General features: G+C 52.1%; 1 protein-coding gene and 1 long non-coding RNA gene across 5 annotated transcripts in view; both read right to left on the bottom strand.

Annotated features, from left to right (window-relative positions):
• The window catches only part of LOC125116171 (uncharacterized), a 116167-nt gene extending 100196 nt beyond the window's left edge, over positions 1-15971 (bottom strand). Inside the window, exons 1-2 of one of the 3 annotated variants that reach the window (XR_007132271.1) lie at positions 15569-15971; positions 13954-14060 (exon numbers count right to left, since the gene is read on the bottom strand). This is a non-coding gene — a long non-coding RNA (uncharacterized LOC125116171). Of the gene's footprint in view, positions 1-13953; positions 14739-14874; positions 15390-15568 lie in introns of those variants that run through there. The other 2 variants (XR_007132272.1, XR_007132269.1) reach the window with 2 other exon arrangements.
• Positions 15972-18347: 2376 nt separating this feature from the next.
• On the bottom strand, positions 18348-24893 carry TLX1 (T cell leukemia homeobox 1). Of its 2 annotated transcripts, none has more exons than XM_047762064.1 (3): positions 23839-24893; positions 21581-21818; positions 18348-19402 (listed from the first exon to the last, which is right to left on the bottom strand). In XM_047762064.1, exons 1-3 carry the CDS (start codon positions 24419-24421, stop codon positions 19180-19182), a joined length of 1044 nt encoding a protein of 347 aa, XP_047618020.1. In that variant the 5' UTR covers positions 24422-24893; the 3' UTR covers positions 18348-19179. The 2 variants fall into 2 exon arrangements, with proteins under 2 accessions (XP_047618020.1, XP_047618021.1); XM_047762065.1 differs by having other exon boundaries at positions 21581-21782; positions 23839-24885.
• Positions 24894-25668: the final 775 nt, after the last annotated feature.

Raw genomic sequence — 25668 nt, 5'->3', positions numbered from 1 at the left:
ATGGTACTGGCACAAAGACAGGAATATAGATAAGTGGAACAGGATAGAAAGCCCAGAATTAAACCCATGCACTTACAGCCAACTAATCTATGACAAAGGAGGCAAGAATATACAATGGAGAAAGGACAGCTTGTTCAATAAGTGGTGCTGGGAAAACTGGACAGCCACATGGAAAAGAATGAAATTAGAACACTCCCTAACACCATACACAAAAATAAACTCCAAATGGATTAAAGACCTAGATATAATACCAGACACTATCAAACTCCTAGAGGAAAACATAGGCCAAACACTCTCTGACATAAACAACAGCAACATCTTCTCAGATCCACCTATCAGAGTATTGACAATAAAAAGAAAAATAAACAAATGGGACCTACTCAAACTTCAAAGTTTCTGCACAGCAAAGGAAACGCTAAACAACACAAAAAGACAACCCACAGAATGGGAGAAAATCTTTGCAAGTGAATGACTGGCAAAGGATTAATCTCCAAAATTTATAAACACCTTCTGTAGCTCCATACCAAAAAAGCAAACAACCCCATCCAAAAATGGGCAGATGATCTAAACAGACAGTTCTCCAAAGAAGACATACAGATGGCCGAGAAACACATGAAAAGATGTTCAACATCACTCATTATTAGAGAGATGCAAATCAAAACCACTCTGAGGTACCACCTTACACCAGCCAGAATGGCCATCATCCAAAAGCCTACAAACAATAAGTGCTGGAGAGGGTGTGGAGAAAAAAGAACCCTAGTACACTGTTGGTGGGATTGTCAATTGCTGCAACCACTGTGGAAAGCACTATGGAGATGCCTCAGAAAACTAAACATAGAACTACCATTGGATCCAGCAATCTCATTCCTGGGCATCTATCCAGAGAAAACCACGACTCGCAAAGGCACATGTACTCCAGTGTTCATTGAAGCACTATTTTCAATAGCCAAGACATGGAAACAACCTAAATGTCCATCGACAGAGGAGTGGATCCAGAAGATGTGGTACATATACACAATGGAATATTACTCAGCCATCAAAAAGAACGAAAACCCAGCATTTTTAGCAACATGGATGGACCTAGAAACTATCATGCTAAGTCAGCCATACAATGAGACACCAACATCCAATGCTTTCACTGACATACGGAATCTGAAAAAAGGACAGACGGAACTTCTTTGCAGAACAGATGCTGACTCACAGACACTGAAAAACTTATGGTCTCCGGAGGAGACCGTTTGGGGGGTGGGGGGACGTGCTTGGGCTGTGGGATGGAAATCCTGTGAAATCGGATTGTTGTGATCATTATACAACTACAGATGTGATAAATTCATTTGAGTAATAAAAAAATGAAAAAATAAAAATAAAAATAAATAAATAAATATGCAGAAAAAAAAGAGGGTGTGTGTCTGCCAGTGAAGCTACTTGTTTTATCAATCATCCTGAAAGAAACCTTGAATTATCTTCCTATTCAACTTTTTTTTAATATTCTAAAAAAAAAATGGGACAAAAATACTGCTGAGCTGAGGCAGCAAATGAAATAAAATATTTTTCTACAAAAAAAGTAAAAAATACAACAAATTAGTGAATATAGCAAAAAAGAAGCAGACTCACAGATATAAAAAACAAACCAGTGGGGAGAGTGGGGGAGGGGCAATATAGGGATGGGGGAGTGGGAGGTACAAACTATCGGGTGTAAGATAAGCTACAAGGATGTATTGTACAACATGGGAAATATAGCCAATATTTTTATAATAACTGCAAATGAAGTGTAACCTTTAAAATTGTATAATTTTTTAAAAAGGAAAAAAAGAAGTAAAAACAAAAGTAATGGTTGAACTCTTCTTCTTCCTCTTTCTCCAACCTGCTGCTCAAAATATAGAAGTGGTTCTGAGGCATTTTTGAATGTGAACAGGGCAATACTCTAGTGGTGGTGAGAAAACAAGATAAAAAGGAGTGTAGGTCCCCGAATGGCTTTGCGGAATAGAGATACCATCCAGCCCCAGACAGCCTATGTTTGGACAGTCACATGAATAAGAAATGAACTTCTGGAGTTCCTGGCATGGCTCAGTAGTTAACGAATCTGACTAGGAACCATGAGGTTGTGGGTTCAATTCCTGGTGTCGACCAGCAGGGTTGAGGATCCGTCATTGTCATGAGCTGTGGTGTAGGTCACAGAGGCGGCTCAGATCCTGAGTTGCTATGGCTGTGGTGTAGGCCGGTGGCTACAGCTCCAATTGGACCCCTAGCCTGGGAACCTCCATATGCCATGGGTGCGGCCCTGGAAAAGATAGAAAGGCCAAAAAGAAAAAAAAGAGAAGAAATGAACTTCTATCTTGTTTAAGACACTATTATTTTAGGTCTCTGTTACGTGCAGGTACGTAAGTAACGATGATAGATTATTAAACCCCAGTGATAGAGAAAGAGGCACCTCCCTCGATTCTCAGAACTGAGTCATTTCATAGACCCAAGGACCCTTAAGTAAAAGGGAGATAGAGTGTCCTTAGTGAGGAATTCTGTAATAGCAGCAAAAGAATGTTCTTTAATAATTATAGCTATTATTTATTGAATTTCATTATGCCCCAAGCACTGTTTGCCAGGTTTTTTTGTTTGTTTTTCTTTTTTGGCTGCCCCTATGGCATATGGAAGATCCCAGGCCAAAGCCTGAGCTGCAACCTAGGCTACAGCTGCAGCAACTCTGGATCCTTAATCCACTGTGCTGGGCCAAGGATAGAACTGGAGCCTACACAGAGACAAGCCAGATCATTAACCCACTGCACCAATGGGAACTCCAAGCACTGTTCTAAGTGCTTTACATGTTAATTTATTAGATCCTCAAAACTACCCTACAATCCATACACCAAAGAAAGTTGATTAAAACCTTGCAGCAGATACAAAAATTAACTCCAAATGGATTATAGAACTAAATATAAAACTTAAAACTATAAAAATCTAGAAGAGCACATGGGAGAAAATCTTTTTGACTTTGGGTTAAGCCAAGATTTCTTAGCTATGACATCATAAGCACTATAAAAGAAAAAAAATGATAAGTTAAACTTCACAAAAAGGTTAAAACTTTTGTTCTTCAATAAACACTGCTCAGAAACTTTAAAGACAAGCCACAGACTAGAGGAAAATATTTGCAAAACATATCTGATCAAAGATTTGTATCCAGTATATATAAAGAGCTCTCGAGAATCCCTGTAGTGGCTCAGCGGTAATGAACCCAACTAGTACCCATGAAGATTCAGGTTTGATCCCTGGCCCTGCTCAGTGGGTTAAAGATCCAGCATTGCCATGAGTTACAGTGTAGGTCACAGATGTGGCTCAGATACACAGTCGCTGTAGCTGCGGTATAAGCCAGCAGCTGTAGTTCCAATTTGACCCCTAGGCTGGGAACGTCCACATGCCACAGGTGAAGCCCTAAAAAGACAAAAATTAATTAATTAATTAATTAAAAAAGAGCTCTCAGAACTACTCAGTAAAATAAGAAGTAAGCAATCTAATTTCTTAAGTGGGCAGATGATTTGAACACTTTACCAAGTAGGCACATGGAAAGATGCTTAATGTCATTAATCATTAGGATAATGGAAATTTAAACCACAATAAGACACCACAACCTAAAAATTGTTAAAAACTTAAACTGAACATACCAAGTGTTGGCCAGGCTATGGAGTAACTACAATTCTCATACGTTGCCAGTGGACTAACAGAATGGCATTTTGGAAAATTGTTAGACAGTTTCTTATAAAGTTATACATATATACCTACCATACAACACAGCAATCCCTCTGCTGGAAATTTAATCCAAAAAAAAAACTTATGTTCATATAAAACCCTGAACATGAATGTTTATATTGGCTTTATTCATAATTGCCCAAAACTGGCAACAAGACTAACACCCTTCAACTACGAATGGAAACACAAATTGTGATACATCCATAGGACGGCCTACCACCTAGCAATAAAAAGTAATGAATTACTGACACACACAACAGCATGGATGAATCTTAACTGCATCATGCCAAGTGAAAAAAAGCCAGACTCAAAAGGCTACTACGATATGATTCCATCAACATGGCATTCTGGAAAAGGCAAACCCTAGGGACAGAAAATAGAGCAGATGTTGCCAGGAGCTGGGGATGAGGGAGGGGCTGACTACAAAAGGGTATGAGGGAACTTGGGGGTCTGGTGATGAAACCGTTCTCTATCTTCATTGTGCAAATACATCACCTTTCAGCGCCCAGCTAGGAGATCCCATCCTCCAGGTGGTCTTCCCTTGTTGTCCCTCCCAGGCCAGTTTGGGAGCAGCCCATCTGCTACACCAAAAATGGTAGTTATCACACACGACTGTTGCAATCTGTGAGTCTCCACAGTGGTTACACTAATGGACACATTTGTCAAAATTGTTGGCTAAAAAGGCCAACTTTGCTGTATGCAAACTATATGTCAAACACGAAACTATTCTAGGAAGGAGAAACTGTTACTGCCATTCTACAGTTTAGGAACTAAGACACAGAGAGATTTCAAATTTACACAGTCCGGCTCCAGACCTGCGCTCCTGACCATAGAACTATATTGCCTTCTCCTCCTGGCCTTCCTCTAAGGAATCCTCAACCATTCCCAGGGGAATTATGCCTTAGATAAAGAGAAAACTCTCACCCTTCTGAGAGATTATTAGTCACTGGCTTTCAGCTAACACAAGTGCCCCTGTGAACTGTCAGAGTGGAGGCCTATGGAGGTCATGAGATAATTTTGCCTCAATCTGCCTTACAGTGGGCCCAGTATAAGCCATTTCATGTTCATCTTCTTTTCTATCCTCAGGAACTAGCAAAAAACACACACTGGCAATCCAGTAGTTGGAAAGGTAAAGTGGAAGCCCCTGCAATTCTCACTTTGTACCAAAACAGTAGATCAAAAGCTACATCCTGGAGTTCCTGTCGTGGTTCAGCAGAAATGAATCTGACTAGCATCCATGAGGACACAGGTTCAATCCCTGGCCTCACTCAGTGGGTTAAGGATCCAGTGTTGCCGTGAGCTGTGGTGGAGATCGAAGACGTGGCTCAGATCTGGTGTCATTGTGGCTGTGGCATAGGACAGTGGCTACAGCTCTAATTTGACCCCTAGCCTGGGAACCTCCATATGCTGAGGGGATAGCCCTAAAAAAACAAAACAAAACACAACACAACAAAAAGCTACATCCTATAGGAATTGCAAAGATGATACTATAAAAGTGAAAGGTGATGATTCTTACCACATCTCCATTTAATTATCAAGAGATAGGAGATGGTGGAGGAGGCCTGGAGAAAGTTCAAAGTTTCTATGGCACATCCGGGTGCTATGTGGAGCCTGTGGCATGTCAGAATAATCACAGTGGGGCACTTCTCATGGCCCAGGAAAGAATCAAGAGCATTTTTTGTTTGTTTATTTTTTCCGCAAAAGATAAGAGCTACTCACAGAAGAGGGCCTGGTTTGTTATAAATCACTAGATGTACATCCGACACCAAAATGAACTGAGCTGGCTGCTCACTGAACTACCCAGCCATGTGTCAGCGGTACTCTTAGGAGTCCAAAATCAGGTGGAAGTGGAATATGTGGAATCAGGGCCAAGGAGGTCCTGAAGGCATAAGTACGTGTCCTGTGCGGGCCGCTCACCAGGGCCTGGACCATGGGGAGGTAGGTAGGCAAGATGCCGACGGTGTAAAGTTTACGGAGACGTTCACTCAGATGCTGACCTGGTGCTTGTATGACCCTGAGAGTGAATACCTCCTTGAACCTTTCACCACAGGAAGCCAACTTGCTTCACCCTCACATCTACCATGATACTCCACCCTCATTCCACATCTGGGCTCTCAGGGGGGACGCCCTAACATCAGATGATGGAGAAAGAAACATTTCAAGTCCAGATTATAGTGCAACACACCAACCCTGGCCAGCAACAGACCATTTCTGTACAGTCCCACTCGGGGGTGGCTCTGCAAAACAACAGAGAAAAGAAATCCTCCCAATGGGGCAGAATGTTAAACAGTATATTTTGTGGCTCGCTGTCTGCAGACAGGAGATGGCCCGAGGCACGGATCTGCAGTGAATGTACAGGCAGTGGCTGGTGCTTTAGACAGATGCTCAAGGACTTGAAAGGAATGAGATTAAAGACCTGGGTTAAGGAAATGAAAAGAAAAAACAAAAGGAAGAATCTTTGGGGATGGATATAGAGTGTGAAAATATTCATATTTTATGAAATTGTGTAACAAAAGCCACCTACTATAAAACATGTTCTTGATAATCGCATGGACACAATAATGCACCCTGTATCTGAGTCTCCTTCCCCAGGGAACTCCAGGGCCTGCTCAATCTTCTCCCAAACAAATGGACCCAAGATTGAAACAAAACCTATACATGAACTCGACATCTCACCAAAGATAACCTGGTTACCACCACAGCAAAGTGCCCAATTTATCAGCAGCTGCGATCAACCCCAAGTCCCCTCTACTATTCTATAACCGCAGGGGACCAGGGAGGGATCTAGTAGAAGGTTCAGATAGGCCTTCACTGAGCTTCAAGTGTCTGCCAATATTATCACCCGTGAATTTAATCTATGCCTTAAAATTTTCTGGTTTCCCATACAATATTGCTTCTTTTTCTTTTTCTTTATTTCTTTTACGGCCACACCTGCAGCACATAGAAGCTCCCGGGCCAGGGGTAGGAACTAAGCTGAAGGTGCGACCTACGCCACAGCTGCAGCAACACTGGATCCTTAACCCACTGTGCTGGGCCGGGGATCAAAGCAGGGACTCCACAGAGACAATCTGGATCATTAACACGCTGCACCACTGTGGGAACTCCCCAATATTGCTTCTCATCAAGATTTCATTTTGCAGTTTAAAAACCAGCCTGGAGGAGTTCCCGTTATGGCTCCGCAGAAATGAATCTGACTAGTGTCCATGAGGACGCGGGTTTGCTCCCTGGCCTCACTTTGTGGGTTAAGGATCTGGTGGTGCCGTGAGCTGTGGTATATGTCTCAGATGTGGCTCGGATTCCACAGTGTAGGCTGTGGCATAGGTTGGCAGCTGCAGCTCGGATTTGACCCCTAGCTTAGGAACTTCCAAATGCCATGGTGTGGCTCTAAAAAGAAAAAACAAAACAAAACAAAACAAACCAGGCTAATGTTCATGAGATTCAGCAATCTCACTTATGTACGCCATCATCCAGCAGCAGCTGACTGTACAGATCAATGCAATGGTGGAGACTGTGGCTTGTCCCACCCAAACTCATCCTCCCTTTCTCTGGAGCATATGGTTGTCCATATAGGGACTACATTTCCCAGCCTCCCTTGCAGCTAGTTCTCCTCAAAGGAATGTAAGTGGAACTGATAGGTAGAGCTTTCAAGTCATCTTATAGAGCCTGCCTTGGAGCTGCTGCACCCTTTCCTTCCTGCTGGCCAGGAACAACAACTTTGGAAGACATCTACTGAAAATAGCAGAGCTTCCTCATCAGCTTGGGTTTTGAGATGTGTTCGTAGAGCAAAGCTATCTCTCTTCCCTGGTTCTAAGAGGAAAAATAATCTGTTGGAACCGTGGTGTTTGGGGGCTCTTTTTTTTAGAACAACTTAGCTTTTTATGGCTGTGTGATACAGTACTTCAAGGATGAGGTATATGCGTTGGACTAGTGATTAATATAGAATGCTACTTCTCCCATAGTCCAATTCTATGTGTCCAGAAAGAGGAGCAGCACTTTCTACAAGTACTCAACGAGGCGCTCACTTCTTGTGACTCTTTTCTGCTGGATTAGGGTTAGGAAGTGCTCAAAGGAAGAAATTTCCCACCAGGAGAAACAATATTTTTACTGAATTGTAAGCAGAAATTGGTACTTGGTTATTTCTGGTTGTTCATGCCAATGGTGAACAGGTTAAAGGGGGATTATGGGACTGGCCAGAGTAATTAATTTTGAATATCAAGGTCAGGCATGTTTTTTTTTTTTCTCTATACAGTAGGCAAAAGTAAGTATGGAAGCAAGGAGCCCCACTGGGGTGCCTCCTAGTGCTGTTATGTCCAGTGGTAAAAGTTAATGGAAATTAAAGTTTAAAAAGTTAATGGAAGTGAAAGTTAAAGTTAAATACAACTGTCAGAGTCAGGGCCATCAAAAGCTCAGATCCCTTAGGAATAAAGGCTTGCTTCTCCCCTGGGCAAAGAATGCAAACCAGCTCAGATGATAGTTGAAGACAAAAGAAACAGAATGGAAATAGGAGAAGCGATGTCATAAATACAAAATAGGATCTCATATTACTGAAAGAAAGTGGCTTTCACCTCTTCTTGACCCTCCGTCATGTTAGACTTTTATATATTTGCACTTAGTTGCATTTTCTTCCAATTCTCATTCCCTTGCTATTGTATTATTATGTATGATGATGGTTAATTTTACAATTTGACCTAGTTGACAGGGTGCAGAATACTCAGATAGGATTCCGACAGTCTTAGAAGAGGAAAAGAATGAAGATCCTGAACATAGAGCTATGAGGGCTTGAATTGCCTCCCTGGAGGGGGGGCAAGCTAAATGCATTCTGTATGAATGACAGTAGCATGATGTTGGATGGGTGCATTTTATGGGGGAAAAGTCTGTAAATTTAGAAAGAAGTGCATGCATGAATGTTGGGCAGCCAAGGGGGTAGACTGCAGTGCATTTACTATTTTCCTTTTTTAAAAACCTGGCTTCTGAACACCCTTCCCGATGGGAGAGACTTTCCCCAAACAAGGTTAACATCGGTGGGAGGGTTTTAGCTTTTCGTATACAAACCTCATCTCTGACAGCTGGTGCCTACATGTGTCCTGGGTTTAGCCAATTGAATGATCCCACATAAGCTTTGAATCTGAAGGACTCAAGTTAGTAAGAAAGAAGGAGACTTGGAATAGTCCACATAGAGATACAACACCAAGAGTCTAGTGACAGAGGTGCCAGCAGCAGGGCACGAATCAGGTTTTCCTGGTGTGATCTTGTGGTGTTTCCTGAAACAATCTTCCCTAATTCTTCAGCCTTCCTGTTGATCCTGTAAACTACCCAGTATCCCTGCAATAAGTTAACTTTTCTCTTGAGTTAGCTGAACCCAGACTTACACACTGATGGACATGGAGAAAATCAAGGATTCAAGGAAGGGGAGTCTCCTCTGCAGAGAAGTTATCTCTGAATCGTGTATAGGTGACAGTATTGACTGGAGAGGGATCCTGTTTCCTACATGTCCCTTTTGTGGACTCTGGTCACTAAAGAAGACCCATTTGTCAGGACAACTAGGGTGGCTGTTGACACCTGCCGGACCTGTGGTCCAGGGATTCAAAGGACTGGCACTCCTCCTCCTACTCATGCATCAAAGGTCATAAAGGCAAAGACTAGGGAAGGCTCAGCTCTCTGGGAGGAGCAGTCCGGGCTGGGTTAGCTCTTGTTTTTCCAGGGATTCTCTGCCGTTCCAAGGAATATGAAGAGGAGGCAGCAGTGCTCACCATAATGAGCCCTACAGCTCAGCTGCAGCAGAGCTTCTCAGCCAGACACGAGCCCAAGGTGTCCTCCTCAGCAAAAAGGCACCTGAACTTCTCTATCAGCCTTGCCTTTACCCTGATCCTTCACAGATGCTGCAAGCTGGGCCAAGTCATGGCAGAACTTATTGGGGGATGGGAGGGGATGGGCATAATGCTGGCTGATTCCAGAGGGGGGCCTTGGGGCCATCATCTCTCTGCAGTGGACTAATGCCCTCCCTAGGTTCCCCTGGAGCCCCACAGGGGCCGGGCGCAGGTAGAACTAGAGAGAAGGCAGCTCAGGATGGTGCTTATTTGTACCCGACAGCGGGCAGGTACACTGGCAGATACACCTTTCTCCTTCTGGGTTCTCATCCTGCAACCCTCCCCCTGGCCACAGGATGAATCCTGATCCAAGGGACCCTGTTTTCCAAGTTTCCAAGTGCCCAGCTTGGACCCTGGTTTCCAAGTGCTCAGTTTTCTACAGCTGGGCGGATCCCCGTCTCATAGGTAGAGCGCTGCTGGCAAGTCTCTGACCTGAAACCCTCGGGAGCAAATTGGTCGCGGTCCGGGTTAGGCAGAGGGCCCAGCGCCTTTAGGGACTCTACCCAGTCTCGCGCATCTCCCAATTTCTGGAGGTGGGGCCGGGGTGTGGGGTGTGGGGTGTGGGGAGGGGAGTCCTGCAGGCGGAGGCTGCAGAAAAAGCGAGGTCGCCGCGCACTTTCTGGCCCAGGCTCGGATCTCGGGTTCCAGGAAGGAGTGAAGTCCACAGGAGAGCCTGATGGCAGATTTCGCCTCCCCAGACAAGAGTCCCTGGAGGGTGCTGCCTGTCAGGCCGCCCTCCGCGGCTCAGGTCAGCGCAAGGCAGCTGGATTCCCTGGTGCCTTACAGGCCGGTATTCGCTGCCTGCGTTTTTTTCCCAACTGCCCGGCCCCAGCCCCTCCACCCCCAGAGGACCAGTTTGGGGGGAAGGTGGTACAAGACGCCCCTCTTCTCTGAGAACCTCTTTATATTTCTCAAACTGGATCCCCAGGGTTGGGGCTTCAAAATGAGAGCCTATTTCTCATCCTTTTCCCATTTCTTACAAATTCCAACCTGGCATCCCCTGCCTCCAAGTGTTCCTGCAGCCTTGCCCCCATGATCCCTGTGGTTGGGGAGAGCACTTCCGAGTTGCCCACTAACCATCCCTAGAGACCTTTCTGTCAAGCTTTTGGCCTGGGCACAGCTTAGGCTTGGGGCATTGGCATAGGAACCAGAGCTTCCCCCACCCTGGGTTGTCTGCCCCACAGCACAGGGCAGCTCAGCACAGATGGGCGCAGGAGCCCACTGGAGTCCTGGCAACTCCTGGGAACTGGCGGTGAAACCCTGAGACAAGCTATTGTGGAGGGAACAGTGGAACCAACACCAGGGCAGACACCTGAGGAATTGCAGGGGGTGTCCCCTGAACTGAATATTCTCAGTTTGTGCAGCCAAAGGTCCCTGACCTTCCAGGAATCTGCCACTTCAGCCCACCCCAACGCCCGACGTGAAGAAACATCATCTCATGGACCACCGACCCGTCACTTTCTCTAGGCTAGAAACCTCTTCCACTGGACCGATCTAGGGTGGGTGGTGTGCACAAGTGCTATAAACTGGAATCAGGTCGCCTTCGACAGTAGTTGAGGACACAGAGTTGACCCAGGGCTTCTGTGGGGTTAATAAACAGTCCTCTCCTCTCTTCCTGCCCACCAACATGCAGAATCCACCCCAGTGCAGCTACCATGCCACCCCTGGGCTGAACAGAAAGCACCCAATTTCTGGCCTGAGATTCAAAAGGGAGAGAAGGAGGAGCCTGTGGTAGAAGTGGGTTCCAGGGTACCACTGTGTGTCTGTGAGCTCCCAGGCTGGCCTCCTGAATAAGTGTGCCCACACGAAAGAGCTGGTTTTCCCCAACAGCAAGTCAACTGGTGAGTGGACTCTGTGAAGGCCCCTAAGTGTCTTCCTACGAACCTGGAGATTCCTATGAGCCACCCCTGAGTCTACATGCAGTCAGGTGTGGCCTTGTGGCCACCTAGGAACAGGTGGGTGAATGCCTGCGATGCTGCATTCCCGGGACTGGAGACAAACATGAGGGTGAGATCTGGGGACAGCAGCTGTTGTGTAAGCAAAGATCTAGTGGGAAGGAGTGGGTAAATGTGTAGACCTAAGGCAAGACTGTCCCCCCGTGTAGACACACGGGTCAGCCTGAGACCCAGCCGGAGAGCTTGAAACAGAGGGAGGCCAGTGCCATGCCTCTGAGCACGTGGGGAGGTTTGTGTGGCTAGGGACTGCGGTGGACACTGCTCTGCAGCAGCCCCACCCGGCAGCAGCCTGGCCCTCTAGGGCTGGGCCAGTCTTCACCTGGGTTCCCTCCCTTGAGTCTCCACCCATCCGCATGGGGTCTGTACTCTCACTCTGATGGCCTGCCCCGCCCCCGGATAGCTGGGTGCCTATGAACGCGGGGCTCCCTAATCTGCTCCTTGTTTAGAGGAAGGGCGGGGAAGCACCTTAATACACAGTAAGCCTCCCTTTGAAACGCTGTGGAGGGAAAGAGAGGCCACATGACTTTCACCTGGAAATCAAGGGGGTGGGGAGGGTGGGGCCCCTACAGTTTGTAGGATCCACACAGGGCCCAGTGCTCAGAAAAACCAGGTCAAGCCACCCTGGGGCTCCCAGTGCCACTCCCGGAGCACCGGAGAAGAGCCAAACGTTTTTACTTGCTTTATGTCCTTAATCACTTCTATGATCTGAGGAAAGATTGGCCCTGTATATTGAGCAAGGAAACTGCAGACTCCTAAAATTTAATTAACTTGCCCAAGGTTAGAAAGCAGAGAAGCGGAGCTCAAAACCTAGGCTGATGTCCAAAGCCACCTCAGCAGCTGCCTGGGAGTGAAAGAGAATTTTAGAAAGAGGGACAAGTGCAGAAGGAAGAGGGAATGAGGGAAGAGAGGGGCCATGCAGGCAACAGGGAAGGAACAGGACATAAGATAACAGGGAGTGGTGAGGCCTGTGGCAGGCTGGAGAGTGAATCCGAGGGTATCAACTGTGTCTGTAGTCTTCCTTTATGTAAGTAAAATGGAAACATACCCTCGGGCAAATAAAATAAGACCGCAGGCCATATCCGACAGGCAAGCTTGAGAACCCAGGATTAGATCTCAGACAGAGGGTAGTAGTTTAAGACTTTGATCCTTGAAGTAGAATCAGCACCACAGGAAGCTTGTTCTAAATCTGGAATCTCAGGCCCCACCCCAGACATTATGAATGAGAATCTACATTTTAACAAGGTTTCCCAGTGTTTCTTATATGCCTTAAAGTTTGAGACTGTCAGGTGCAATTTATATAAAAGAATACACCTTATATTGTATATAAAAGAGCCTCTCCAGGGACACTGTCCCTACCCCCATTTCCCCTACCCCTCGGGGGGAGGCGGAAGGGCAGACCTTTCTCTCTTTTTTTATTCCAAATGAACACTGTTTAAAAGGTCGGCATAAGTCCCCCCCCAACTCTCTGACCTTCAGGCTGCATCCTCCTAACCCATCCCAGCCTGCTCCCCTATTCTCCAGCCCAGGACAGCCTCTTCCAGCTTCAGGTTTTGCACAGAGCAGATGGAAAAGGAGAGGAAGGATTTTCCTTCCTGGTTCTCCATTCCTTTGTCTAATAAAGTGTGATTCCTTCACTTCTATTTTTAACTCTCTGCAGGTTTGAGTGTCCCATCCTGCTGACCCAGAAGATGGAGGGGTGGAAGTATACAGAACCCCCTTCCAATTCTGGAGGGCTTCTGAAGGTGGCAAGCCCAGGCTGGTGGGCACTGGACAGGGGCAGGGAAGGAGGAGGGCAAGGTCTCAGTGTCCTGGCAGTGCTGCAGAGTGTCCTGGAAGCAGGGGTCAGAGATGGAGGAAGCCCAGTGGACTACAGCGACTTGGAAACATTTTTCCAAAGCTCGGGGTGGGGGGGGGGAGTACAACCCCTGTGGACCTCTAAGCTAAGAGCTTCTTCCACAAAAAAACGAGACATTCCTTGAGGAGTCCTCCCCAAACCCACAACTCCCCTGGATTCTCCACCACTCGAAAAGACCCTGGCTCTAGGATTAGACACTGTGTTGGAATGCTGGCCCCCCTTCATCCGCGTGCTCTTAGGTAAGTTGCTTAACTTCTCTGGACTTCCATTTTCCTTGTCCATAACGTGGGATGAAAATACCACTTATGTCATAAGGTGGTTGTTAAGACTGTATTAATACTTTTAAAACCTAGTGTAATGCCTGGAACTCAGCAAACGCTCAATAATGTCGCTTATTAATGTTATTACCGTCATTCATTTCCACCGGGGCTGGTAGCAGCCACCTCTGCAGTCCCCAAGCCCCCTCGCACCTCAAGCTCCCAGGACCTCGGCTAGAGGCGCCTCCCCGCGCGGCCCCTAGAGGGCGCCCGGCACTCACTTGTCCGGCGTTTCTGCGGCGAAGCCCCAGGTCAGGATCCCGCTTCTGGGTCTTCAGCTTTAGGGACTCGGCGACTCCCCCGGGCAGGAACTGAAGATATTTGGGCTCTGGGACCACAGGGCGAAAAACGTGAGGTGGCCGGAGCAGCTCCTACCAAAGGTCCCCTCGGGGCGGCACACGGGAGTGGGGCCTCGCCCCCCTCCCTGCTCCGCGCGCCACCTCCTCGCACACACAAGAAGGCCAGATTGCCGTGGACTTAGGGGTGGCAGCGGCGGCCGCTGGGCCTTCAGGGCCTGGCTGGGGTCTTCGGTCGGCATTCAGGGCGGCCCGCCGCCCCCGAGCCCGGCCTCAGGCGCGTGGGGGTGCCGTCGCCCGCCAGAGTGGCGGGGCTGGAAACCCAAGCGCGGGCCTGGGAAATCTCCACCCCCTACGCCGACCGTCAGTTGAGTTGGACCCTCCTCCCTCTGGGCTGGGGGAGCAGAGCCCTCCGCGCGGTGGCCGCGTGGCAACCACCCACAGGCGCTTGGTGGGGTGCGCTCGGGAGGGTAACTGCGAAGAAAACAGTGGGAATTGTTTGTGTGCGTGTTTGTAGCGAGAACGGCACACTTGTGGCTCGCCTTGTGTAACATCACACACCGCAGTCGTTGCATAGTTGGAGGAGGAACGTGAGGCTGTCTGCAGCAATGCAGGCTGCGAGTGAGAGGGTGTGAGTTTGTACTCATCCCTCAACACAAAGTGGGTTCCTATCGCTCCCGCCTCTCACCGTGCTCCCTCCCCTCCATAGCACACGCCACCTTCTGAGGCTGCTCTGAGCTCCTTGGAAAATCTGAACTGGCTTGCTCTCACTCAGCCTATTCCTATCGGACTCCCCAGGATTAGGAATCCAGGCGTGGATGCAGGTGGGCGGTGCCAGGGGCCTACCTTGACCGACACTGGGCAGCGGATTCCAGCCTTGGGGGCGGAGGGAAGCGCAGGCAGCTCCTGTTAGTTGCCCAGGCTGGCATCCGGGGCTCCAAACTCTGGAGCTGATTGTAAAGGCCTAGCAGAGTGAGATGCTGCCTAGGAGCAGGGTCTGAGATGCGATCTTGAGAAGTGTGTGAGAGGATGTAAGCAGAGCAGCAGGAATGGGGGTGGGAGGGAGCGGGGGGCGGTTCCTCCAGCATCTGGCCTGAGGGCTCTCAGGGCAGCCCCTGGGGCCACAACTCCCCGTCACCGCCAGCATGGCCTCTGAGTCCCAGCTGCTCCAGTTCTGCACAGCCTGGAGGGCCCCTATTTAATTGTCTCATACACCTGGAACAGACCTGCCCACCTGCAAGTCACTCACCCCATAAACAAGATGCCCATCTGAGTCTGAGGACGCAGTGGGGGCTTCATAAGGCAGTGCTCAGGCCGAATCCACAAAGCCCCCGAGCACAGATCCTGCCACACAAAGCCGCTATTATAGTTAACAGGTTGAGCCAGATTCCCTGTGTGCCACACGGCGGCGGGCGGCGGCACAGTAGGGGCCTCAAGGACCCCACCCCTGCATGAGTTTCTGGGCCCCAGAAGGCCACCACTCACTCAGCCACCCCGCTGGGCTGCACCAGGTCTGACCAGGCTATAGGGGCTCACTCACCGAGGAATTTGGTCAATGCAGTCAGCTCACTCAAGCCAAAGAAGGAAGCGGGACTTTCTGCCCAGGCAGGTTCCTTAATTCCTCTTCTCTACCCGCACCTCGACACACCATTATTCCGATAATTTGTTCCTTTTCTATTTTTGAACAGAGATGACCATTTCCGTCCGAGGCGGAGGCAAGCCTGGAGTTGTGAGCTTTCTGCTGAGGGTAGTTGGCCCTGACAGTGACTCTGGCACCCCCCTCCCTTCCAGCCTCCTTTCCCTGGGGACAGGGTGCGCGAGCCCCAGCCGCCATCCGGCCTTTCCCCGCCGCAGCCCTCGGCCGACGCGGGATTCGGCGAGATTCGGTCCCAACGAATTCCCAGCGGAGAGAGGGGAGGCGCGCGCCGCCCCTCGGCACCGAGGGCGCCAGTGCCCCGGGGAGTGTGCGCCCCCCCGACGCCTCCCCCGGGTGGGGCGGCCTGGGCGCTTGGGAGGGGCCCCGGGAAAGCGCGCGACCCGGGCCAGTAGCGACTGCTGGGAGCGGGCGTGCGCAGGAGCCGGGAGCCGGAACGTGGAGCCGGGTGGCCTCCCACGATGGGCGCCAGGGCCCCAGGGCTCGGGATCTGGCATAGGATGCCCACATCGCGTGAGTCCTCGACCAGCCAGGCAGGGTCGGAGAGCTGCGGGGCCGAGGTTGTGAGACCCTAGGCTGTTTGCGAAGATCGGGTGAGGTAGGAGATTATTTTGGGGAGGAGATGTGTTATGCCTAATTTTGCCTGCCTTTGTCTTGCAATAGGGGGCGAGGGAGTGGTGGGAAGAGCCGGACGTCAGAGCTGGGTTGGGGGGGTGAGTTTGGGTGGGGCAGCCTTTTGCCACTCCTGCCTCAGCTCCTCAGCTGGGCTAGTCTGCAGCCAGCAAATACCCAGGAGCCTCCTGATGCCCAGCTTCTTGAAAGGGTCGCAAGGATTGGGTTGGTGATTTTGGAATAGTGCCACCGGCAGGCACTGAAGGTGGGTTAAGATGAAAATGGAGGAGACTGCACTGGACTAAAAAGGTTCAGTCTCAGCAGGAGGGGAGAAACAGTCAGACCTGCCCGGCAGAAGGAGCTGAATTCTGCAGTTCCAAGAGGCCATTTCCAGATTTCGCTTCACCTGATACAGGATACTGCAACTGATGCTAGTGGGAGATCCACGACAGATGTGACGTTGAGGCTGGAACTTTCTCCCCACGACCCACACACAGTCTGTCAGGGCCTGAGCTGGTCACTAGGTGGGCATAAGGGGGGTGGCAGCAGGGAAATCCCTTGGCCCCAGACACCTCCCCCCCCCCCCAAATCCTGCTCCAAGGGGGCCATAGATGAGGAATGAATGAATACTGCCCATTCCCCATCCAGCTAAAAATTTCCCTTGGGCCTCCTTGGGTTAGAGGTTACTGTGCTTTGGCCCCATATCATAAGGCAGATCCAGGATGGCAGGCTGGGCCAGGATGAGGGACATTGACTCTGACGGTTTCCATAACTCTCCCCCAGCCCCAGTCTGGGTGCACTGCTCTGCATACACAAACAAACTTTATACCCCACTCTCTTCCAGTTTTTAGCCACAAAGTTCTCTCATTCTCCCATCCCAAAGAAAAATGCTTCTATCCTCACTACCCCAGGATGACAGGTTTCCCAAAGCTTCAACGACCTGGTCTTCCAGAAATGCAGGCTTAAAGTCAGTTTTGTGCATTCCTACGATTGATCTAGCAGGTGGGGGGGCTAGATGTTATGAGGAATGCTGTGTACTGTGGCTGCGGTCCTGGCTGGAGTGGTCTGGGGCCTCTCTGAAAGTCCCTGGGAAGTCAGTTTTTCAGATCCCTCCTAGGCCTGGCTAGTGCTGGGATCTGGGAGGTCCTGCTTAGAGCACTACAAGAGGATCTACTGTGACTTGGCTACCGACTCAGCGTGTCCCAGTCTACGCAGCTTGCTAGGTAAGCGCCTAGAACCTCAAAACTCCCAGATGTTGATACTCCCACAACGTATCTGCACAGCCCACCTTAGACCCCTACCACCATGCACACCACCAGTGCACAACTGCAACCACTTATACAGTACCATACACACTCACCTGCAGGGACAGTCACAAACAATGATCCACACTGCCCATTAATTCACACTCCCAACTGTATACTGTCCCACACAAGTATATACAGTAAAATACACATCTCACACATGATTACATTCACACGGTTATAGACGATACACAATCACAAACACATATTTAACACAAAAATAGATTCATAAGGAGAAACTAATATGTACTCTCACAAACATTACCATATATTTCATTCACAATCACAAACACTGGTAGGTGATTACACAACTACCCAAAAAGACAGCCACATTCACACATGGTCACACATACACATAACTACAAATTCATATGTACAATGGTAGTTTCGATTTGCAAATGAAGCAGAGCAAGCACGCACAACTGCAAACTGAACGCTTACAAATATTCATTATCAGTTACATGCTGATTGCCCACACCATCACAAACATACAATCCACACACCGAACTCTCACTCCCAAAGACAAATCCTCTCAAGCACTGGCTGTCCCAGAAAAGCCTGGTTCTCCTAACTTTCCTCAGTGCTGCCAATTCTCCCCCCTCTTTTTTTCCTCTCTCCAGAGTCTATATGACCTGGGCTCAAGATGTCCCTCAAACTTAGACACCAGTGGCTGACCTAGCTGTACTAACCCATGCCAAGCCCAAGGAGCTGCAAGGTGCTGGGCTCAGCAAGGAGCAGGCAGCCTTGACTCTGGATCTGGAGGGTTTTATTTTTTTTCCACATAAATTACACGAGCACTTTATAAAATGGTTACACAGAAAACACCTTATAAGTGCATAACTTAACCCCCCCCCCAAACAGGATCTAGAGAAATAGGCTGAGTTTGTGTGGAAACCTGCCTGTGCGTACCTGGGTTTGGCTAGGGTGTGTGATGGGGGCCTGGCAGGCCAAGTGATGCTGTTGTGGCTCTTGTGTGTGCGATGGTGTGTCACAGTGTGTTTGTGAGAAGTGCCATGCTGTTCAGAATGAATCTGGGTCACCCCTGGACTATGCCTGATAGTAAGGGTGAAGGGAGTGAAGGCTATGGCCCTGTGTGCACGTGCCACCCTGCCATAGGTTCCCTGTGTGTGGCTGTGGAGCGACACTGGGGGGACAGTAAAATCACCTCTGTGCAGGCCTATGGGTATCTGTGTGTGACAGGGAGTGGGAAACAGAGAGGGGGGTTATCCCCAGGGCATGTTTAAATGACAGCCCATCCTGTCATCTAGGGACCCCAGAGGCTCTTCTTCCACCACCTCTCCTGCCTCTCAGCCCCATGTTGAAAATCAGAATAAAATAAAATAGACGCAAACAGAGGACTCTGAACACAGTTCCGCATAGGCATCTGGGAGGCGGCCGTGGATCCTTTTCCTGGGCGCTCTTCTTTTCTATGGAAAAGAGAACGGCCGGCCGCCGGCCTGAGCGCTACCGCCGGTTCGGAGGAGCGGGCGTTCCCCTGCTGTGTGCAGTCTGCGGCGGGAGAGTGGGCGAGAGTCCAGGCTCTCAGGCCTCGGCCTCGGCGACCCCTTGGATGGGCCCAGGTCACTCACAGGCCGACGCCACGGACGTGACGCTGGTGATCTTGGTCGAGTCGTCAGACCAGGGCTGCAGGTTCTGCAGGGCGAAGAGCGATGAATTGTGCACGCAAAGCGGGTCGGCAGGCAGCGGCTGCGCCAGGCTCTTCTGGAAGGCTTCTTGCTGCAGCTGCAGGAGGATGCGGTTCGCCTGCTGCCTCTCAGCTTCACGCTCCTCTGCAGTCTGCCGCCTGCACCAGAGGACAAGCCATTATCAACGCTTTGGGGGCGCTCCTTGGAAACAGCCTGCTGAGTATGCTCCCCTTTGAGGCCCTCAACCTCAGCTTGGGCCCCTTAAGTGCATTCCCTTATCTTGGGGATTCTGACAAATACTAGAAGCCCCTTAAATGCATTCCCTTATCTTGGGGATCCTGACAAAGACTAGAAGCCCCTAAAATAGATGGGGGGTATCCCAGGAAAGCTGTGGGAAAACCTGCCAGGCCAAAGTAGCTGGGGCTCCCCATTTCCATGCAAAGCCCCACACCCTCACTAGTCCCGGAAGACGCAGCCAGGGCTAGGGTAGCGTCTCATCTCTCCTCTGCCCCGAGGGCAACCAGGCGCCTTCCCAAGCCTGAAGGGCCTTACTCTCCCCACCAGCACTGGGAAGAGACAAGGGCCAGTGGACCCGAGCTTTTCTGACAGACCCCTCTTCTCCCCTTTCCCTCTGCACTAGGCTTTCGACCTCCTGCGCCGAGCCCTGTGCCCTGCTGGGACTCGCCGGACCAGCCGGTTTCCTCTGAGGCAGTCCAGGGAGGCAATGACTCACTTATTCCATTTAATGCCTCCCCTCCACCCCGTCAACTGAGATCAAACGTCTGTCTCTAAGGTGGACAGACCTAATGGGAGTCCCCGGGGCCTCCAGAAGCAATTTGTAGGCGATCGATGAAGCCGAGCGAAGCCAGCAAGGGCCTCTCCCAGCGGCGGCCACCGGCCTCCTTCCCGCCGCCCCTTCTAGCCTTTCCTATCTGTGTGTCTGTCTCTCCTCTTCTTCTTGCCCACATTTCAAACTATTTCTCTCCTTTTAGGCTTTGTGCTTTTATCTCCTGTTTTCTCTCACCCTACTCCTCCCTTCTCTCAGAATTTAAGGGAATTGGTTTGAAATTAAATAGAAAGTTTTAAACCTCCACTGCTTTCCTTTATTATACATAAGACCTCTTCGGACTGGCTGGTTTTCCTTTTCTCCCTGGTTGGGGAGTCTGTCTTCCTTCCACCTTGTGTATCAGTTTCCCTCTGCTTGCTACTCTGTTTTTCTCTGTGACCCTCCTCCCCTCCCCTAGGCTACTAGGTGGGTCTTGGGAACATACCCGCGCCCACCTCCCCCAGACCTTACTCCCTCTTTAGCTTTCCCAAAATCTGGACCTTCGTCCTCCAGCCCTTCCCCACTGGCAGGAATGTGTGTGGGGGGTGGGTAGCAGACTCGAGGGGCAGTGGCTTCCTTTGTGGCCACAGCGGCGGAATCCCGGGCAGATTCCTTGCCTTCATTCAGAAAAAGAGGAAACTCCAATTCCTTCCTCCGGCCCCAGGCCCGCCCCAGCCGGCGCCGGGGACTTCGCCCAGACTCTATGCTCTCCCCCCTGAGGTCTGAGCTAGCAAGAAACTCCTGGCGTGCGTGGAGCCAAGAATGCAGGCCAGAAGTGCAGGAGGGTGCAAGGGTGCAAGAGGGTGCAAACAGAGGAAGCGCCTGTGAGGGGGTGAATGAGTGTAGTTGTTGGTGTGTGACCAGAGAAAAGAAAGTCCTCTCTCTCTCTCCTCCCCCCCACACACCCATCTGCTCCTCATTGATCCCCCTTTCAGTGGGACCCTCCAAAACCCCGACGCAGCCGGCACTGATTGATTTTCCCCTTGGCGGGTGGGGGATCCGCTGCGCCCAGGCCTGACGTCTGGGGGAGGAAGGAGTTAGCAGGGCCCAGACCCACGGTCTGGGGCCCCAGACGCTCTAGCGGGAGCCCCGGCTGGGACGCAGAAGCAGAGCGAGTGCCATCCTGCCTCCAGGCTCTGGGACAGAGGAAGCATCTCTGTACGTATAAGTTTGCGCGAACAAATAGTCCCTTAGGACTCACTGATCAGGGAAACCCGGACTGCGCAAATTGTGCTCAAACCCGGAGGTTTCCCCAAGCAGCGGCGGAGACGAGCAGCGTCTAGACAGGCACTGAGTGTGCCGGCCAGAAAGCCAGAAAGCAAGACAGCCGGGGCTCTCCGGCCCTAGTCCGTCACTGGCCACGGTTGCTTCCTGCTCCCCGGGAGCCTAGAGGAGCAGCCCGCTCCTCCGAACCAGAATCCTCGAAAAGCGGCGAGGGAGGGAGCACCCGGAGAGAGGCCCGGAGCCCGATACTGCGCCGCCCGCAGCCACACCCGTCCCGCGCGCTCACCTCCACTTAGTCCGCCGATTCTGGAACCAGGTTTTGACCTGCGCGTCGGTCATTTTGAGCGCCTTGGCCAGGGCGGCGCGCTCGGCCGAGGCCAGGTACTTCTGGCGGTGGAAGCGCTTCTCCAGCTCGCATATCTGCAGGCGCGTGAAGGACGTGCGTGGTTTCTTCTTCTTGGGGGGCGTCCGATTCTGATAGGGGTGACCTATACGGCGTGTTACAGTGAAGGGTGAGAGGGCCACTGGAGCGGGAGACAGACAGACGGCAGAGGCAAGCGGCAGAGCGTCAGGAGGCGTCCCAGGCCCGACACCCCGCGAGTCAGCAAGTGCAGCGGCTAGACCCCAAGAGCGGGGTTGTAGTTCTCCTGTCAGCCCTCAGCTCCAAGCCCATGGCGTGAAATGGCCCCCGCCCGCCCGCCAGGGCGACGCCGATGCTGACACCACAGAGGCCTCCATAGCCCTCGGCTCCCACGTGCCCATCAGACACAGCACAGCCTCCTTGAGGGGCATGTCTGAGGTGAGTTAAAGGTCGCAGCCCCCCCCCCCCCCCCACCGCATAGCCCCAGGCCACGAGCCTCAGAGAAGCTGCCCAACAGTAAGAGGCCATTCTTGGTCAAGGCTCTGGGTCTTGAGTCCTGCTGAGCTCCAGCAGACAGCAACATACACAGACGGACACATCACATACAACAGGGGCAAATTATAGATCTATACACTCAAACAAGCTGACACACAGACAAGCACAGGCACACAGACAAATGCACAAGGCGACAGCCATAAACTCCCTTAGAACCTTGTTCAGGCCTGGAGCAAGATTAGGGCAGGCTGTGGCTCCCCTAGGTAGGCTCTGTGGAGTACCATTCTGCCAGAGACCCAGGCCCAGTGCGCTCAAGACTGGGAGGCAGGGGGAGGAAGGTTCCATTAGAACCCTTTAAGACCAACATGGCCTGGGTGGGGGAAGTGGGCAGCCTCCTCAGGCCTGAGAGGACTTGGGTTGGGTCGCTGGGGCCCCTGAAGTACAGGACCCTTCTGGAGGCCCAGAGCAGAATGGCTGTTGTGCCTCCCTCAGCCCCAACTTTGCCACAGATCCAGAGTCTGGGCCAAGGTTCCAAAGCTGGAACAGGATCTAGCCCAGGGTCTAGCTCTAAGCTGCCTATTCCCCTTCCACCGTTGGGCCCTGGAGCCGCAGCACCGTGGGAGCCCCAGGTCGTTGTCAGTCAGCAGCCCCCTCTTGACTCTGGCTTCCTCTAAGGCCGGTCTGGGAACCCAAGCTCTACTTGTAGCTGCTTCCCAGCGGGCTTGAGGGCCTGGCCCGGCGGGAGGATGCTAGTCTCGGATCCAGGGAATGTTAAGGGCGGCGGGAAGTGAGGCCAGGGAAAGGGGCCCGCGCAGGAGCCAAGGAGCTCAGTGCCATGAGCGGAAGCGGGAGCGGAGGGAGCGGAGGAGAGCAGAGGAAGGCATGGAGCGGGAGGCAGACGGCCACCGCCGAGTGCATAACCGTCCCTGGAGTTCTTTCGGCTACCAATCGATCGCGGGTCTGGCCAGTGCATTATTCACGCAGGAGGGGACAGGGCTGGGCCCAGAGGGGAAAACGCCGATCAGGGACAGAACGAAAACGAAGTGGGCGGCTCCGTCTCGCGCTGCTACTGACCCGGACAGACGGAACCCGCAGTCCGGGAAGAAGGGCCCGCTGGCTCTGCTGCTTTACTCCAGCTCCAGGCCTCTGCCCGGCCCGGCAGCGCGACGGGCACTGGACCTCGGAGCGCGAAGTGTGTGTGTGTGTGTGTTTGGGGGGGGGGTGTATGTGAGGGGGACGGGAGATGGGGAACCTGTTTTCCTTTGCGTCTGTTTCTGGGGCTCGCCGCCTCGGCCAAAGAACGTCTGCCGGGACGGAAGAAACAGTTTGTTCACATCGCGCCCCTTTCTCCGAGATTCCTGAGCCCCAAATGCCGGCAGAGGGAAGTCCCGAAGCTATATATTCCTTCCCTCCGCCTGACCGGGCCCAGGGACTCCGGGGTGGAATATAGGAGAGCTTCTCAGAGAAAGGGTCCTGCGGGAGAGACGGAAAGGGGCCCAGGCTGGAGAAGTCTTCCAGCAAGTCGAATCAGCGAGCTTACAAACGTGGTGGGCGGCTGAACTTGGGGAAAGCGCCGAGAGGAGCTGAGTGACCTGGCGCGCAGAGGGGGCTGCGGGGAGCCGGGCCGAGCGAGGGGTGCAGCAGAGCCCAGGCCGCGACCAGGCGGGACGCGCGCCGGCCGGACTCACCTGTGAACCTGTCCTTTGTGTATCTGCGGTTACTCTCCATCCAGGGGAAGGTGAGGCCAGTGAGGTTGTTGACCCCCGGTACAGCAGGCACAGAGGGCACGGTGGGCAAGCCGGTAGCCAGAGGTTGGGGGTGGGCCACTGCTCCAGCTAGCGGCCTGTGCGCGGGCACCCGGATCACACCCGAAGCGCTCAGTGCCCCCCCGCCGCCGCCACTCCCGCTGCCGCCGCCGCCGCCAGGACCGGGACCGCCCGCCAAGGCCATGTTCATGTTGTAGGATCCGGCCAGCGGGCCCATGCTACAGGCGCCGCCGCCGCCGCTGCTGCCCGCCGGGCCACCGGGTCCACTCGGGCCTCCGGCGCCATAGGCTCCTGCGCCCCCGGCCCCGGCCCCGGCCGCGGGGCCCCCGCCGCCGTAAGGGTAGGCGCCTCCAACCAAACAGCCAAGGCCGTATTCTCCGTCCTGGAGGCGCGAAGCGGGCCCCATGCAGCCGCCCTGGTCCGGGCTGTTGAGGATCTGGTCGATGCCAAAGCTGATGGGCTCCGCGTGGCCCGGGTGGAGATGGTGCGGACCCAGGTGCTCCATGCTGGCCCCCGACCCCGGCCCCGCGAGGGGCGGGGGGCCTGGGCGGCGGCACTCGCTGTGCTTGCTTGACTCGGGGGCAGCGCGCAGCGGCGCGGAGGCGGCAGCGGCTCCTGGCTGCGTGGAGACCCAGGCGAAGTGCGCAGAAGGGCTAAAGTGGGGGGGGGGGGGAAGGAGAGAGGGGGCGCCGTATTCCTCCCCTCTCCGGTTGCTCCTTCCCCTCTTCGGCTCCTCGCTCGCTGTTGACTCTGGGACATCAATCACCAGGCGAAAAAGCCCGGTGCGAGCTAGCCTAGCCGTTTCGGCCGGGTCTCTCCATTGGCTGTGCGCGGAGAGGAGCGGGGTGAATGACAGCGCGGGGGAGGGGCGGAGAAGGGGCGAGGGAAGCCTGGAGCCGAGGCAGATGTAGGAGTCAAAGGCGGACGGAGGGAGTGAGACCGAGCTTCAGAGAATTAGTTCACAAAGAGAGAGAAAAGACGAACTAGAGACTAAAAGGAGAAAGAGAAAGAATAGGAGGCTGCCACTTCCAGAGACCAATAGACAGATGGACCCAAGGAGGTGGAGGTCAGAGCCTGGCAGGAGCCACCACCCCCCTCAGTTAGAATTGGGTGGAGGGGCCAACCCACCAGGCCTCTGCGGAAGGGGTGTCTCTGTGCTAGCGGAGAATCTCCCCAAGGGCTCAGCCCGGAAGCACCTGTCAACTAGAGGTCTTACTCCAAGCTTCAGGTTTGGGTTGTTAGAAAGTAGAAAACTGTCTACTCCTTGGGTATGGCACCCAGGCCCCCAAGGCAGGAAGGTCAGTTCAGGCTTGTCCTTTAAAATACAGGCCTATGAACAACTGCCTAGATATTGTTGAAAAGTCAGCAACTGCCCCAACTCAGCCTGTTTAGAGAAACTGAGAGAGAGGAGACTTCCTGAAAGGCAGGCACAAGTCAAGGCAGCTGACTTGGGGCCTGCTGCTGTGGTGCCCAGGCCTCAAGAGTCCCCTTTTCCTTTCAAATAGACAGAAGCCTCAAGAAGTGGTTCCCACTGTATGTGAATGAATTCAGATTGCTTCCATCTAGCAGCTGGCCCGGGGCGGACAATTCCAAACAAGAAATCTTTGGACTGTGGTGAAGGGAAGGAGTTATTTTCTTATTTCTGGAATCTAGGGGTGGAGGCCTAGGAGCTTAAAGCAGTGGGGGCTGGGGATGGTGGGATCAAGATCAGGGAAGTGCATCCAGGACAAATTTAGGCCTTTTCAAAGTTTT

Source organism: Phacochoerus africanus, chromosome 15 (assembly GCF_016906955.1).
Source record: "Phacochoerus africanus isolate WHEZ1 chromosome 15, ROS_Pafr_v1, whole genome shotgun sequence".
NCBI lineage: Eukaryota > Metazoa > Chordata > Mammalia > Artiodactyla > Suidae > Phacochoerus > Phacochoerus africanus.
Note: the sequence above shows the minus strand (reverse complement) of the source record. Positions and strands in the feature narration are given on the sequence as shown.

Bases quoted from the DNA above. Each gene is read 5' to 3' on its own strand.
- TLX1 (XM_047762064.1), bottom strand. From the start codon at position 24,421: ATGGAGCACCTGGGTCCGCACCATCTCCACCCGGGCCACGCGGAGCCC. The intron at 21,819-23,838 runs GTGAGTCCGGCC...CTCCCGCTCCAG, and splicing joins CACAAAGGACAGGTTCACAG to TGGCCCTCTCACCCTTCACT. The intron at 19,403-21,580 runs GTGAGCGCGCGG...CCTCTGGTGCAG, and splicing joins AATCGGCGGACTAAGTGGAG to GCGGCAGACTGCAGAGGAGC.